A 17,330-nucleotide genomic window follows, 5' to 3' on the forward strand; every position below is an offset into this window, starting at 1 on the left:
TATTTATAGTCGCGTTTCCTCTTTTAATTTCTCTTGGAACATGCAGAAAGATTTAGATGTAGAGGAAGGGAACTTCATTATTGTGAAAAGCAGTTGAATCATATTTGTTCTATGAATGTGGCTTTTTCCCACTCTTTGGTCTTCAGGATCTGATGCAGTGTTGTTTCACTGTAATCTAACGGGAAAAAATGCCTGTCAACAGGAGTTGGTAGGAGAGCAAAATTAGTTGCAGTCATAATATGAAAATAATCAAAGGAACTTCCATCATAGTACAGTAGCTGCCACCTTGTGCAAAACCCCCCTCCACAGAACATGAAACCCACCCCTGATTTTTTTTAATATGAGCATGAATGAGGAGGATGAATTGAGAGATCCCTTATGTAGTAAATGAGGCCTAAAGTTTTTTGGTTTATTTTTAAATTTGGGATCAAAATAAGGCTTACACCTCTTAACATTTGTGATTGGATGCATGACTATAAAAACTGGTCCCAAACAGTTTTTCTGGTGTATCCATCAGTAACTGAGCAGATATGTACATATCATAGGTGTTGTTATAGTTGTAAAGATACTATTGATGTTATAGACACACAACAAAATGTGGGCATCAAAGCTTAGAACAGAAACTGGTCCTTTTGAAAATGTTTTTGTTTCGAAATATCAGTGACCTTATGTTTATAGGACATGCTTTTATTTATAGCTTGTAAATTTTAAGCAAGGTGTAGCTTGCTTTATGTAATTTGGTTTTGGTTTTTTTGGGGGGGCTGCATCGGGTCTTTGTTGCGGCACCTGGCATCTTCGTTGAGGCACGCGCGATCTTTTTCGTTGTGGCGCGTGGGCTTCTCTCTAGTTGTGCCATGTGGGTTCCAGAGTGCGTGGGCTCTGTAATTTGCGGCACGTGGGCTCTGTAGTTTGCGGCACATGGGCTCTAGTTGAGGTGCACGGGCTCAGTAGTTGTAGCACACGGGCTTAGTTGCCCTGCGGCATGTGGATCTTAGTTCCCAGGGATCGAACCCGCGTCCCCTGCGTTGCAAGGTGGATTCTTTACCCCTGGACCCCTTTATGTAGTTAGAAACCTTTTGATTCAGTAATTCTGTTAAATCATGTGTTAAGATAACAGTGCCTGCCAGTGATACATCCCTTGTGTATTCCAGATCTCTAGATATTTTTAAGTACACAAATTAAAATGAAACAGAAAATAGATCTCAAAGGTATCTAATGATCAAAATACACTACGCTGCTACAATGCTCAGTATTTTGTCATTTTTTTATCCCCAGTTTCACTGAAAATTTTAAACTAAATTTTACAACACGATTACAGTTTTATGTGGCAACATCGTTAACCTGAGTCCTCTTAACTCACTCATTTTATCTAGACTTTGCTCTGAAGATGTGTGTGTTGTAAAGAAAAATGAGGAGCTGGTAGTCTTCGATTCTAAGTCTTGTCTCTGCTGGTCATTTCCTTTAGTAAATTTTTTTAATCTCTCTACACTCTGCTTCCAAATTTCTAGAATGAAGGAACTGAGTTTGATCTCTATGTTCTGCGATTGCAGTCTAACTAGTTGGCATCTGCACATTTATCTAAAAGACTGTATGTAGCATGTTAAATGCTTGTTATTTGCTTATTTACTACAGTCATTTTTGTGGGGAGGGCTACTGCCAGCTGGAAGAATTTTAGATACAGTGATCATTTAAAAATGAAGACCAGTCAACTGATTCCTTATCTTTCTAAAGTTATATTTTAAAAATTTGAAACACATTTCTCTTTCTCTTTTACACATAGGTACACTTTTAGATACATTATTTAATCCACATAATAATCCTGTTAGATATTTTTATATTCAAAAGCATACCACCTAGTGTAACATCTGGCATGTAGTAAACTTGCCTTGGTTATTAAATTTTCTTACCTTTCCATTTTGTGAGAGAGAACTGTGGTATCGGGAGAGTAGGTGATTTACCAGGGTCACACAGCCGAGGGAGCAGTGGGTTTAGAATTAGGATCCCTGTCTTGTGTCCTTTTGTTAATGACCAGATCCACTCCACAGGTGTTGGTGCCTACGTTTCTCCTGATATGATGGTTGCCGAGTATTCTCTGAGAGAGAAATTACCTGCAAATCAGTACACGTGGTCTTCTAGAGGCCCCAGGTAGGTTGAGAGTAGTACATGGGACTATTACAAATATTTTGTTAAACTGCATGGTGGAGAGGGGTAGAGTTTTGGTCATTTTACCATTTCTTTCTATTGGTTTTTGCATTTTCATTTTAATTAACAATCTCGTTTTAGGGAAACAGGTAATTAAAGAAATAAATTACAGTTATTTCATTGTTAGATGTATGACATAACTATTCTGTTATAAATTTTACGCCCATGTCTACAATCCTTCACTAAGAATATGTAAGGTTTATATAAGGAAAATTTTATTTTTTTATTTCAGTGAAAGTTTTATTTACGTTTTACGGAACCTGTTTTTAGAACACTATTTCTACCACCAGAAATGCTTTATGATCAGCCACTTTAACAGACTAGTGGAAAATTAATAGAGAGTAAGAGTCAGAATTCATGAGTCTTCCAGTTATTTGTTCCAGTTACAAGATATCACGGTTCAGTGCAAACAGTGGTAGACAACATAGACAGTGCAAAGAGAAAAGTGGGAATCACCCTAAACCTCATCATCTGTCATATGTATGGGTCAGATTTCGAAGAACATCTTTTTAGTCATTACCGTGTGCATAAGTGGAAGCACACGCTACTCAGGCACTTTTATAACCTACTTTTGTCACTCGGTAATACAGTGAGAACATCTTTACAGGTCAACAGATATTTACCCAATAATATTTGTTTTAGGATAGTCACTAGAAGGGCTGCTACCAACCCGTTACAGGAGTTGTTTGCATTGCTTTCAGTTCTCTGTTAAAATGTGAAACCAAATGGCCCCAATATTCCTAGCTAGGAACAACAGTAGTTGAGCTGGTGTTTGGTGACGATGCAATGGTGAACTCTATGGGCTTTAACTCAGTGGACCCTGCTGGCTCGAGTCCAGCATGGCAGCCACTGGTCACATGAGAGTCTGAACTGAGCTGTGCTGCAAGTATGAAATGAACACCAGATTTGCAAACTTGGTACGAAAAAGAATGTAAATTAACTCATTTTTTCCTATCAGTTTCATGTTGAAATTATAATATTTTAGATATGTTGGGTTAAATAAAATATGTTACTAAAATTAAACCATCTTTTTGTTAGCTTTTTTTAAATATGGCTTTTAGAAAACTTTAAATGCCATGTGCGTCCCACATGCTTCTCCTGGACAGCGCTATTTCAGACTTTGTAGACAAGAGGGTGCTTCTGCTTATTACAGACGAGAAAAGTACATTCATCAGGCGTCTGAGCAGTGACACTCATTTACTGTCCTATAAAACATACTTGATACTATGGCCTGCCACATGTAAGCCCAGATACGCACATGCACACGTGCACGCATACACACACACACGCACACATACAGACATTCTGTCCTCTTACAGGGAAAAAACTGCTGCCTAATAGCGAAATAGCCGTGACTGCAGATAGTTCGTGTGTTGTACTGTAATTTATTTGGCCAGTGGCCTTTTTACAAAGGCCCTGTTTATCCAATGTCCACCGTCGTAAGCAGACGCTAACCGCTTTCGTTCAGTGCCGATGGGGCCCTTGGAGTGAGCATCAGCGCCCCAGGAGGCGCCATAGCCTCTGTTCCTAACTGGACGCTGCGCGGAACTCAGCTCATGAACGGGACGTCTATGTCTTCTCCCAACGCGTGTGGAGGCATCGCCCTGATTCTGTCAGGTAACCACGTTGCTCACCTTACTACCGTTGCTCCATTGCCCAGGGAAGCGACAGTGAGATGTTGGCTATTCCGCGTGTACTTCAGCCATAGTTTCCTTACTTTTCTTAATAAGATAGAAGTAACATGATAAAATGGATTTTAAAAGTATCACTTATACTTCATCTTGGTCCTGGTTCTAAAATGCATGATTTATGTATAAGCTTAGTTAAGTAGGTGTGAAGTATCTAGACAATTTCCTGTTCATAGCATAAAATAAAGTCAGATTGTGGCCGTGAAAAGTAATGGAATAAATTTCTCTTATTTCAGGCAGGTATTTTTAATTCCTGAATTTCTCAGGGTGAGAAAATGTGGTACAACTGGGAATGTCCTGGCCCAAAGTAAAGTTTAAGGTGGAGAATAGTTTATGTGATGATAATGATTTGCATGTGTATTCATTCAGCAAGCGTATTTATTGGCTGTTAATGACTTAAGCGTTATTTTAGCTCTGGGGCTAAATTAGTGAACAGAACATCAAAAATACCTGCCTGTGTGGAATTGATGTTAAAGTTGGAGGAGAAACAGACTGTGAACAAAATAAAAAATGGTTACTGTTACACGTGAGAAGACAGTGAATATCGGCACGGAGCCAGCGAAGCTGATGGGGCGCCAGGCTGGCGTGTGAGAGGCTGCCGTGGTGTTGGACAGGGGGGCATCAGCCCTGACGAGGGCTCAGCGTCCGGGCAGCCCGGCGGGCCTGAAGACCCCTCCCCAGCAGTGTCCCTCTGGTCAGATCCTGGGCTCTCCACCCACAGTCCTGGTCCTTTTCAGCCTCGCCGAGTATCTCAGGGTCGCTTGCGCCTCTTGTCTGTGGCACGCTGCTCTCTTTGCCTGGAGCTCCTTTCCGCCGTGTCTCGGCCTGTGTGTTCCCTGTGTCTCCTCTGATAGACACTGCTAGGGATACCGACTCACGTATGTGTTCTCATGGAGCATAACCCTTTCGTGGATTCTCACCGACACAATGGTCACCTTCTTAATTTGCTCTCAGAGCGCCGTAGCGTTCCCATGTTTGTTTTGCTCAGGGCTTACTCTCCTAAGTGTCTGCGTGTTCAGTTCTGGAGGGGACAGGAGTGCGCTCTTACTCATCTTGCGCCTCTAACAGCGGTCGTTCTCAGAAGGTGGACAGCTTGGCGGCCTCCACATCCTTCCCAGAGGACAGTCAGCCCCAGCCTCGCTGCTCCCTGGCATTGCCAGGGAAGCTTCTAATCAGTGTCCATGCCTGGGATCCAGTCTCAAAGGTGCTGATTTAATTGCAGCGGGACCTCAGCATATTTCTGGCTCCTTTCAGTACCCTTGGTGTTTATAACGTGCACCCGGGTTGAGACCTTGTGCCAGTGGCCGTGTTGTTCGACCAGCAGTAGTTTAAGGAAGGTGTCATTCGAATGCCTTTGGTACTTTTTGCTCAGACGCTTACGCTCCCAGTGCAGAGCCCGTGTTCACGCCACTGCCGAGTGGGCGCACAGGAATTTTCGTTGAATGAAGTCTTTGCGTAAACAGAAGCAGCTTGAGTCAGACTGTTTGTCAGTTTTTTGGTTTTTTTTTTTTTTTTAATAAAAATGATTTAAAAGTGAGTGTTGAAACCCAAGACGTTAAAACCAGAGGATGTACGCGCTATCCATACTAGTGAGCGGAGAGTGTTTCAAGTAACCAGCTCACCTGATGGACACTACTTTCTTGTTTTCTGTTTTTGGCTTTTAGGTCTGAAAGCTAATAATGTTAACTACACGGTTCATTCAGTCAGAAGAGCTCTGGAAAACACTGCAGTGAAGGCTGACAATATAGAAGTATTTGCCCAAGGACATGGTATTATTCAGGTATTGTCGCTTGTACGAAAAACGGGTTGTAAATCAGCAGGATAATATTTTAGTGATTACTGGATAATATTCCTATTATAATGACGATTGAGTTTTTCTAATTGATTATATGCCAGAGTAGTCTCTGAACTGTAAGCAGAGGGTATGAAAACAAATTTTGTACTTAAGACAGATTTGTGGGGCTAAGATGGAGAAACGTAATAGACATAGGACATGTAGAGGGTGGAGTTCACGGCAGAGCAGCAGAGGGCAGAACCCGGCCAGTCGTAATGGCATGTGGAGGTTTCCTAGCTGCGTCACTTGGGAGTAAAGAGGGTGGAGTGGAAGGCGAGTCCAGTGGCTAGACCAGTGTTTTGTCCAGTGAGGTAGAATTGCCCTCCTAAATGGGGCTTCCATGTAGGTCAGAGAGGCGGATGGAGAAACTGACTTTTTGCTTGTACTTTGCTACAACGGAAAAGAAACTGGGGACCTGCGATAAAGTACTTTCTTGACCCAACCGTGTATATCTTACTGTTTGTATTCTCTTAATTAGGTTGATAAAGCCTATGACTACCTCGTTCAGAATACATCATTTGCTAATAAATTAGGTTTCACTGTTACTGTTGGAAATAACCGTGGCATCTACCTCCGAGATCCTGTTCAGGTGGCTGCACCTTCAGATCACGGTGTTGGCATTGAACCTGTATTTCCAGAAAATACTGGTGAGTAATAACCGGACAGTAAGCTGATGTGCTCACATTTATGCTTTGAATGAATTGTACCACAATAGAGAAAATGCTGTTTAGGCTAATGTTCTAAAGAGAAGACAGGAATTGACAATGTTATTATTTTGTATTTCATAGAGGTGTAGGGGACACTGATGGCAATTAGGGATCCTGATACAATGGCAATTCAGTTAGCAGTGTGACTACCAGGAAAACAGTAGAATGGGCCTTTAGGGACCTGGAGCTTTTATTAAATTGTGAACAGTAAAGCATCAAATTCCTTTTCTTTCCCACTTTTACTACTTGGGTGTAAGACAGAGTTTTTGGTTGGAGAGTGGGAAGCAGAAGCAGCCAGGGAGAACCCCAGCTCAACGACTGTAAACAAAATTGTCATCACTGTAAACTTAGGAGTCTTTTCTCTTAGTCAGATTCTGTTAACTGTATGCAGTAATGAAAAATATTCCCTAAAATGGTTTGTGTTCAGGTTGTAGCCAGCCGTGTTGGGTGAACACATGAATGGATTCCGAGCACCCTAAAATAAGTGTGAGGGAGGTTCTGTGGCTGTTTTATGTAAGCTGTGTTTCGGAAGCCCGTGCCTACTGCATTTTACAACCAACCACATCTATTTGCGGAATTTTCTTGACAACAGAACGTTTTAAAATGGAAGAAAAGGAAAAAATAACTAATCTTTACTTTTTGGTCTTTTTAATGCCAGAAAACTCTGAGAAAATATCCCTTCAGCTTCATTTAGCTTTAACTTCGAATTCATCATGGGTTCAGTGTCCCAGCCATTTGGAACTCATGAATCAATGCAGACACATAAACATACGTGTGGATCCCAGGGGCTTAAGAGAAGGATTGCATTATACAGAGGTATTTATTGGGGTATCTTCATTTTTACTTTCTTTAGTCTTTAAAATGTGTAGAAGTCTTTGTGTAGCAGTCCATTTCCCCATTAGTCTGAGTAAGTCAAGGGTTGTCATGCGTGTATTTGTCCAGGCTGTTTGCCATTAATTATGTGGCCTGACATCAGAAAATTGATGTCAACTTGTACTTAGGACCTTTATGTTTTAATTGTAGATTAATTTATTCTCTGAGTAGTTCACCCTTTTTTTATTTTCTCTTTTTTAAAAAGTCTGTTTATGGATACTGACACTTATTCCTTTTTCAAGGTATGTGGCTATGATATAGCATCGCCTAACGCAGGTCCTCTGTTCAGAGTCCCAATCACTGCAGTTATTGCAGAAAAGTAAGTGCCCAGTTACCGATAGCTTGCTGTTACGTGTAATTATGTAATGGCTGTTTATGGAAATGGGGTGAACTTTTAAAGGATCCGTAGGCAGAACCAGGTGACTGGGTTCTGGTTCTGTTCCTTGCTTAACGTTCAAGGTGGTGCGTAGTCAGTCACAGTGTTCCTTGTTCACGGTGAGGATAACTGACAGCATCTGTCACCTGCCCTCCACCAGGATGGCGGCGCCCTCCTGACACCTGATTCAGAGGCTGTTTTAGCCTTCATCCGGCCTGATGCCCCTGCAGTGTTTGACAGTGACTTTGTCCCCTCCCACCCCCGGCCCACATTCCCCCCTTATCTCTGGGATTACCATTATCTCCTAGTTCTTCCGCTTTGCTTTTCCAGTCCTGTTTCCAGACTCTTCCCTTTCCATCTCATCTTCTACCCCTGAACGAAGGAACTCAGATCTGATCACACTGCTTGCTGTATAAAGTACCTCAGCATTGCACCCAAGGATCGTGCTGCTTAAAATAGCAAACAGTGGCCCTTCACAGCCAGTGTTTCCCGCGGCTCCATCACGAAATTACACGTTTCCACGAGCTCACCAATGCTGATCCCCCCACCCCAGTTTCCTCAGGACGGGTGCATTTGCACAGCTGATTTCTTTGCTTCAGTTTCCTGTCCTTTAACTTAATGACCAGGCGTGTTCTTGGTCATCTGTGGGTGAAGGGAGTCCCTCCCTGCTGCTTCATGGCACTTTTCACTTGCCTGTGGTACAGAGTTTAGCTAGTGTATTGTCATTTTTAATTCACCGCATTTGACTGTGAGCCCACGGAAGACACGGGGACTGCATGTTACGTGACCCCATATGGAGCCCGTTGTACAGAATGTACAAAACAAATTATTCAGTACATGAAGGGCAAGATGGAGATGAGGGTACTGGAAACAATAGAGAACTCTGAGTTAACAGCTTCTATTGAGTTAGTTGCACAGTAATATTTAATATGCAGTAAGTCTCAGCCCATATGAAACATAGGATGAAATTGAGGAGGTAACAAGTGACACACACGTGAAAAAATTGCAGAACAGTTAAATTCTCAGCCGCATATTCCCTAGAAGTCCCGTAGGAACTTCGACAAGGTAATGTACAAGATTCAGGAGTCAGCTGAGACCTCATCTGCTTCAGGAAGCTTTCCCTGACCGCTCCTTGTGAACCAGGAACCTTGCATCTTTTCCACTAACGCTTCCTGTCTCCCCCGAGCGTATTACGTTCAACATCCCTGTTGGGTTTTCCGTCCCTGCTAGAGTGGCTGGGGAAAAGGAAAACATTATATTCATTGTTGTAATTGTAGCACCTAATAGCAGTGCCTCAGGTATAGTAGGCACTCATTAAATGTTTGTCATACTGACTAGAGTTTGTCCTTAGTATGTACTTTAGGTTTCTGGGTTGGGTAATTATACATCTGACCTTTATGTTTCACTGATCCCTTACAAAAACGCTATGAAAGTATTTTCTCTTCTTTACTGTGTCATTTATGGCATGGGTGCATTTTGAAGCTACGAAAGAGATTAAATTTAATATCAGTCTCAACTATAAGGCAGTATCAGTGGCACAGAACATTACCTTTGATTTTAATATTTTGGACTCACAATAGTCCAGATTCTGGTAACTGGAAAATCCTGTGAATGTTGTAGAATTCCTTTAACCTAAAAAGAGGGAGCTGTGTGTCTGACTTCAGACAAATTATAAAGCAAACAAGTAAAAAGCAGAAGAAGCATCTCCATGGTGTATCTCTGCTAACATGTTGCAAAACTGAGATGACATTGTGCATACTGTTTTGTTACCATCTTTTAATTCCCTGTGTTCATTTCTCATGAACTGTTGAAATCTAGAGTACTAGTGGGCTTATATAAAACTTTTTTCATGAGAGTGTCATGTTTAATCATTTATTTTTATTAATTTTCAGAGTAAATGAATCAACCCATTATGATCTAGCCTTGACAGATGTACATTTTAAACCTGGTCAAATTCGAAGGCATTTTATTGAGGTTCCTGAGGGTGCAACATGGGCTGGTAAGTAAAATTAATGTCTTGTCTTGCCCATTTACCTTTATGTGCATTCTATCTCTGCTCTAATTATGATCACATAAAGTTCATATATCTGCAGTAGACTTTTCTCACAACAGTAATAGGTGTCTGGCACTGTAGATTTGCTATTAGGTTCAAACCTTTTTAAAGATCTAGTGCTATTTTGCATTGGCTCATATGTCAGTCATCTATCTAGGCCAGGGGTCTCCAACCCCTGGGCTGCGGACCCGTGCCGGTCCAGAGCCTGTTAGGACCTGGGCCGCGCAGCAGGAGGTGGGTGGCAGGCGAGCCAGCGGAGCTTCATCTGCCTCTCCCCATCGCCCCCCATCGCTCGCATCACCGCCTGTACCATCCATCCCCAACCAACACCGCCCCCCCCCCCCCCCCCGCAAGTCCATGGAGAAATTGCCTTCCACGGAACTGGTCCCTGGTGCCAGAAAGGTTGGGGGCCGCTGATCTAGGCTATCTTAAGATGTTTTAATAGTTAGGATTTTAATTTGGCTCAGAATAATGCCTTCTTTGTTCACGATCAGAGTCAGAGTTGCATCGTGGTACAACTCAGGGCTTCCACTCACATAGGCCCAATGGTTGTGTAACATCTAACTCTAATAAAATGTGCGCTAATCATACCAAAGAATAAAGATCTATAGTTAATTCATATTGAACATGATGTCTGTTTACTGGTAAATGTCAGTGATTATAATGCCCTAATTATGATTTGTTTAGGTTGGGTATTGAAAATAATTAGTTCTTTGGGTTTTTTTGTGTGTTTGTTTTTTGTTTTTAATAAGAATTGATCAGATCATCCAGAATAGAAGTAGCTCAGAGCATTTAGCAGTCTTTGATTAGATATATACTGTGGGAGGTGGAGGGGGTGGGAGAGATGTTGGTCAAGGGCACAGACTTTGTTATAAGATGGAAAAGTTTGAGGGATCTAATGTCCAGCATGGTGACTGTCCTTAATAATACTGGGTTGTATACTTGAAATTTGCTAAGATGGTAGATCTTAGATGTTCTCTCCACCAAAAAAAATTGGTACCTATATGAAGTGATGGATGTGTTAGCTAACCTTTTTGTGATGATTGTTTCATAACATATACATATTCGTCAAATCATCACGTTATACACCCTGAACTTGAAAATATTATATGTCAGTTGTTTCTCAATAAAACTGGAGGGAAAAAGAGTCAAAGCAGGGAAAAAAAAAGAAATGCACTACAGATGATTCCTATTTCAAATACTTTGACATATTGTCATAATACTAGATTCTGTATTCTTAGCAAGTGATTAGGTTCCGAGAGACCTGTGCCCAGTTGACCTTGTGAAGCAGAGAATTAAGCCTTGCTTCAGTTCCTTGTCTCAGGGCCAGGTATTCACGAGATAATCTGCTGACCTGGCTTCACGGTGATCCTGGCTCGTCTCCAGCTCCACCGCAGAGCACAGCTAAGCATGTGTAGTTCTGATAGTCATACTTTCCAGAAGCAAACAGTGCAGATAAACCAAGAGCGAGAGACTAGGAAAAGTTACCAGTGAAGTTGGATAAATGGATACTAATGGAACTTAGGCATGCTAACAAGTAGAGATTTCTAAAATTAAAATCCTCTTTACCAAGAATTGATGGGTTTTTAGCTAAAGCAAGAGGAAAGGTTGAACTTAGTAACAGAGAAGGGAGGGATTTTAAAAATTACCTGATTGGGATAATTGTGTGTCCATCTGTGGACAGCTTGCTGTTTCCTGCTGTTTGCAGCATAGCGGTTGCTTATTTTGGTCCTGATTTATTTATTTTCCATAGCTAAATTTTCTACCCTCTCATCTTTATTAATACTCGGTCAGTTCATTGTTTTTAAGGAAAATGCAGATTTCATTCGAATATATCATTTCATTCTCTTGATATAGTATTTCCCCCAAAGTAGGCATTATGAAAGCCATTTTGCGTCCATTTTAAATCTTGTCAGTTAAAATGTTGCTTCTTGCCTTCTCGTTGTAGAAGTTACGGTGTACTCCTGTTCTTCTGAGGTGTCTGCCAAGTTTGTTCTTCATGCAGTGCAGCTTGTGAAGCAGAGAGCCTATCGAAGTCATGAGTTCTATAAGTTTTGTTCCCTTCCAGAACAAGGAATGCTGACTGAAGCTTTTCCTGTCTTAGTAAGTTTTAATTAACAGTCTGGAATCCTGAAACAGTTTCCTTTCGTTCTGGGTGTGGGCTAAGACTAAGTATTTGAATTTGATTTTATAGTTTGTATTCAGAGCACATTGGGACTGTATATTTTATTAATGCTGAATAATGTGGGAAGTTAGGTCGTCTTACTAGGATACTTGCAACCAAGTTGAGGTAAATGTTAATCTCTTAGGAAAGTGCTGGTCTGCCAGATGCTGGCGCCTCACAGAGTGGACCCTGGGTGAGATTGTCTCCTCATCGTACAGTAGATTATTTCCATGTTTAAGACTTTTCTACATGTTTTCTACTTATTTTAGTTATTTTATTAATGCCTTGTTGTTAAGAATCCATGAGGTTAATTTGCTTTGTAGGTGAAACTGCTACTCCTGCCTACAAATTACTTCAGGTGTGGCAGATCTCCAGGCTTCTCTGTAGTGTTAGAGATGGTGCCTAGTCCTTCCTTCTAGAAGGTGAATGCACTGATGTTCTTTCTTGAACTTGCTACTTAGTGTTTTCAGATGGCTACCTCATCTTTCCTGTATCTCTTATGTTTCTGATAACTTTGACTTGTGTCCTTGTATGTGTTATAGAGTAATATGGTTCACTTTAAACTTTCTAATACACTGATTACTAGAAAACTTAATTTAAAACTCAGTGTTCAAAGAACAGCTTTTGTTTTTAATTTTTTTAATAGGAAGAAACATGTGAGTGACCATAATTTCATTTGGCTTTGGTTGCCAGGCAGCTCCAGAGCCCAGAACTCAGCTGTGGCTATTGAATGTGCCTCACAAAGCTGCCACAGCCCTTCTCTTGTCATTGTTCTTAATTATTTTTCCTTTGGTCCCAGGTTTTTATTCCAGTTTGTTTTCACCATTATTTTATTACATGTACTTCAGAAGCTGCCTCAGACCTCTTACGACAAGCAGTTTAGGATTATGAGTAAATAACTGTGTATTTAAATACCTGCACTCTGTCTCAGCAACTGTGATTTGTGTAACTTCACGCATAGCTAATGATAAGGTTCTTTGAATTTTCCTGCTGTACAAATAGGAAAAGTTTGAAAGCATAGAACTGCTTTGAAACACCTATTTATGTTTTGTGATTTACGCATTGATAATTTAATTTCATTTTTCTTTGCAGGGTGGGAAAGCAGTTGAGTTTTGCATTGCTCGTTGGTGGGCAAGTCTTAGCGATGTCAATATTGATTATACCATTTCTTTTCATGGGATAATATGTACTGCTCCTCAGTTAAACATTGTAAGTTCCACATTTCCATCATTTTTAATGTCAGTTATTTGTGTTATTGTGAAATAACTTCAATGGTTGGGTTTACATTTTAATGGGGAGATTATCTATGGTTCTGGAAATAACAATAGTCTTTGTTCATAGGTGCTTATAAACATTGTGTTTGACACATTTAGGTCCAAATATTGTTTAAAAATGCAATTTGTTTTCAGTAAAGTTTGAGAAACTAATTTGATAAATATCCTTTGTAGCATGCATCAGAAGGAATCAACCGTTTCGATGTTCAGTCCTCCTTGACATATGAAGATCTGGCTCCCTGCATAACTTTGAAGAGCTGGGTCCAAACACTGCGGTATCTTCAATGTTTTAGGGCTGCAAATGTTGGTTATCAGTGTGATGGGGGTGGGGGGATGGGCGTTTCTTCACTCTTTGGAAAGTGTCTCTTTTATTTTTAATCATGTGAATGCTGGGCGTGAAAATTCAGTTCATGACTTTCCAGCCCAGGGAACCTGGCGGGTCTCTGAGAGGCAGCCACAGCAGCAGCTTCTGGCTTTAAGTAACATGTGCCTAGAGCCCTTGCTGTGGCACCTGGCAGGACCCATCCCGTGACTGTCTGCAGTCAAACCCTGTCCTTCAGCACTGTGAGGGATTGTCACCTAGTCCTGGGATCTGATTCTGTTGAGACTGTCAGTTGATGGTTGAAAATGTTCTTATCATGAGAAGATTACCTTTGTAATACCGCAAAATTTAACTATGTGTATTGCTATGCTTCAGTCGGTAAAGAATTATATAAGTTAATGATTAAAATATTACAAAATACATGGAAAAGGACAGCATCTAGGAATGCTCATTTGTCATTTATTGTAATACGTTATAGATTTTGCTGATTATAGTTTTCTGTCATTTCAATGAACTCTTATGCAACTGTCTGATTATAGCCCACTCAGTGCAAAAACAAAACCTTTAGGATCAAGGGATGTTTTGCCAAATAATCGTCAACTTTATGAGATGATCCTGACTTACAACTTTCATCAAGTAAGTGTTTTTGTAACCAAGTATACCCTTACAAAGAACTCTTGTGTTCTATGAATCATAAAAGCAAAAATGGAAGGACAGTGTATTCAGTGTGTGTGTGTGTGTGTGTGACATACATATATATGAAATAGAAACAAGTAATTAACCCTGGTTAATTTAGAATTATTCTTTGGGAAATTATGATACAGAATGATCTAAGTACCATTCAGATCTGAAGTCACAGAGTCTAATTTAGTTGTGACCTGGCCTTTGAGCCTTAGTTTTTGTAATCACTGACACCTGCCTATTCTCTGATAACTGCCCACTGGTTTGATGTCTTGTCAAAGCCAGATGCCTTCTGATTATGGAACCAGGCCTGATTGCTCGCTGTGAAGCAGGTGTTGGCACAGTGAGACATCAGAATAGCTCCTAGGTTGAATGAGTAGTAAAGGTAGTTGAGACGGGCATAAAAATCAGATCAAAGTTTATGGAGGATCAGTAAGATTTTAGTAAAACTCTTATTGAAGCATAATGTGAATTACTGTTGGGGAGATAATTGATTTCAGTGGACTGTCTAATTTCAACTTTATAAAGAAATTTTTAGTTTTGTTAAAAAAACAGTTAATTAGAGGTCCTGAAGAATAGGTATTGCTTTAGTAATGAATGCAATTAGCTAGGTTTGTGTTTTTTAAACCTTGTAAAAGAGAAGTACCTTTTTTTAGTCCCGAAATCCTGGATGTGTTCTGCATTTTTGAAATTGGTTACTGCAAGAAAATATTTTTAATACCTTTAATGTAAAAATCTGATCAATAGCAATATTACAGATCTACATTACAAATCATATAAACCACATCAAATAATCATTCTTTTTTTCCCCCCCCCCCACAGCCCAAGAGTGGGGAAGTGACTCCAAGCTGCCCCCTGCTTTGTGAATTATTGTACGAATCAGAATTTGACAGCCAGCTGTGGATTATATTTGACCAGAACAAAAGACAGATGGGTTCCGGTGATGCTTACCCTCATCAGGTATGATTTTTAGAATTAACAGCTGTTTCTTGAGCTGATGAAGCCCGGATTCTTGCTCTGGTAACGTGCCTGCTTTTTAAACACCAGTGTGGTTGTGCGTTTAGTACTTGGACACACGGCTAGCAGCTCAGCTGTCTGTTGCAGGACAGACTGTGACAGCTTTTCAGCCCCACTGTTGGGCTGAATCCGGCTTCGGGGTAAAGGAGGGCCAGGAGGATGCTCGCAGACGCTGGCCAGCAGAGCTTTTTATTTTTAGCATTTCTCCTTCCTACCCAGTGCTTGCTCCTCTCTGAACGTTGAAAGCACATCATCCAGGATATGTGAGCACCTTGAAGTGATCCCAGGTCTGAACTGGATCCAGAGCACAATGACAGTGCCAAGTGTCTTCAGTTTATTAGAACTTTGAAATATGTTTCTTCTTGGTCAGCTGTGTAGTGAGCACTTACTATGTGCCAAGCACTGTGCCTGGCACTGTCATTTGGAAGGGGAAAAAATCTTTTAATCATATAATTTATAGAAATCTTATCCCTGATTGAAAGACTGTGACAAAGAAATGAGCTATTTCCTGTAACCTTTATAATTTTATGTTAAATAATAAAAATAATTTACACAGGGTTTTCAGTTAGTCATTCAAGGAATGGTTTCCTTTTTTCCCTCAAAGCCAGGCCCTGGCACGTCTCCTCAGTACAGACTGGGTTACTGCCGCCATTCCTTTGGTTGCTTTTAAAACCTCAGAAGAAACTGCTGCTGCAGCATACAGCATTCCATCCTCTTGAGCAGGTTGCCTGGATGGAGCGTGGCAGACCTGTACTCCTTTGTCCCCATTGGCTCCCTGTTTTTCCCGTCTGCAGTAAAGGGGGGTGGCATGGTGGTTATGATCTAAAGGTTATCAGTCATGTGCGTACAAACACGTGTGTGTGTCTGTCTTAGATATTACACAGCACCTCAGTTCTGCTCATTCTTGGTGTCGTTTTATCCGTGCCTGTGAAGACCCAGGAACTAGAAAATCGTTGCCTTTTCCAGTCTTGAGCGGATGCTGATTCAGCTGGGCGCCTAGGAGTGGCCTGTTGTTGTGGGAGGGCTGAGGGCTGAGGGCTTGGCTGCCTTCAGCTCCCTTATCCTCTGCTCTGGACGTGACCTTGGCCAGCTCCCTTGACGTCCAGTCAGGGCGTTGTGTGCGTGTCATGTGTGTGTCGTAACTTGCACTGTACCTCACATACTGTAAGCACTCTGTAAGTGGTAATTCTTAACTGTTTATCCTCTTACTGTAATTTTCGTTCATGTGGCTAAAGCTTACTTTTCCCAAATGTTGTTTTTCTTTTATAGTATTCTTTGAAACTGGAGAAAGGAGATTATACAATTCGACTGCAGATTCGTCATGAGCAAATCAGTGATTTGGAACGTCTTAAAGATCTTCCATTTATTGTTTCTCATAGGTTGTCTAATACCTTGAGCTTAGATATTCATGAAAATCATAGTCTTGCACTTCTAGGAAAGAAGAAATCAACTAACTTGACATTACCACCCAAATATAACCAGCCATTCTTTGTTACTTCCTTACCTGATGACAAGTAAGTGATAACATTGCTTAACACTCACTGTCCATCTTATACTCTGTAATCTTTAAATGCTAGTTTATAATATTAGGCTACACTTATACTGTGTTGTCATTTGTCATTTTAGACGAAGGTTATTTCTCCCTTTGGTTTTTGAAATCTTAGCTACGGAAATTATTTCAGAATGCAATTGTTTTGATGTTTTTCCCCCTAATTCTCTTTGTGAAACTTTTTTTTGTTCCTTTTCTCTCCTCTTTTGAATCTTCTTCTTAGAATACCTAAAGGGGCAGGACCTGGATGCTACCTTGCAGGATCATTAACGTTGTCAAAGACTGAACTTGGAAAGAAAGCTGTAAGTATTAGGTTTTTTTTTTTCTTTACACTGAAAGTGCCTGTTCCAAAATTTCCATTTCCTTAAAAATGGAAATTCTACATTTCAGAATGAGTAAAAGAGAAGATCTCTCTGGAAAAAGAAATTTAATAGTTTTTTTCCCCAAGTTGCTAGTAAAGGTCAATTAATATTTGGTTATATTTTTATATATTTAGTATTCTTTTTCCCAAGCCTAAGTACTTGGGCCTTGAACCTGTTCTGCCTTGCATAGCTAATATACTCGAACTTCTTGTGAAATATGTAGATCCA

At 40.6% G+C, this 17,330-nt stretch overlaps 1 protein-coding gene across 2 annotated transcripts in view; it reads left to right on the forward strand.

The window, feature by feature from the left end:
* TPP2 (tripeptidyl peptidase 2) overlaps positions 1-17,330 on the forward strand; it is a 68,848-nt gene that overhangs the window by 33,463 nt on the left and 18,055 nt on the right. For both annotated transcript variants that reach the window (XM_060079868.1, XM_060079869.1), the window contains exons 10-23: positions 2,046-2,145; positions 3,671-3,819; positions 5,555-5,670; positions 6,203-6,371; positions 7,090-7,247; positions 7,547-7,623; positions 9,573-9,679; positions 11,682-11,836; positions 12,990-13,106; positions 13,346-13,446; positions 14,033-14,129; positions 14,997-15,134; positions 16,461-16,705; positions 16,964-17,042. In XM_060079868.1, the coding sequence (XP_059935851.1) occupies positions 2,046-2,145; positions 3,671-3,819; positions 5,555-5,670; positions 6,203-6,371; positions 7,090-7,247; positions 7,547-7,623; positions 9,573-9,679; positions 11,682-11,836; positions 12,990-13,106; positions 13,346-13,446; positions 14,033-14,129; positions 14,997-15,134; positions 16,461-16,705; positions 16,964-17,042 (1,808 nt within the window). The remainder of the gene's footprint in view (positions 1-2,045; positions 2,146-3,670; positions 3,820-5,554; positions 5,671-6,202; positions 6,372-7,089; positions 7,248-7,546; positions 7,624-9,572; positions 9,680-11,681; positions 11,837-12,989; positions 13,107-13,345; positions 13,447-14,032; positions 14,130-14,996; positions 15,135-16,460; positions 16,706-16,963; positions 17,043-17,330) is intronic.

The sequence above is a fragment of the Mesoplodon densirostris genome, chromosome 17, assembly GCF_025265405.1.
Source record: "Mesoplodon densirostris isolate mMesDen1 chromosome 17, mMesDen1 primary haplotype, whole genome shotgun sequence".
In the NCBI taxonomy this organism is placed as follows: Eukaryota; Metazoa; Chordata; class Mammalia; order Artiodactyla; family Ziphiidae; genus Mesoplodon; species Mesoplodon densirostris.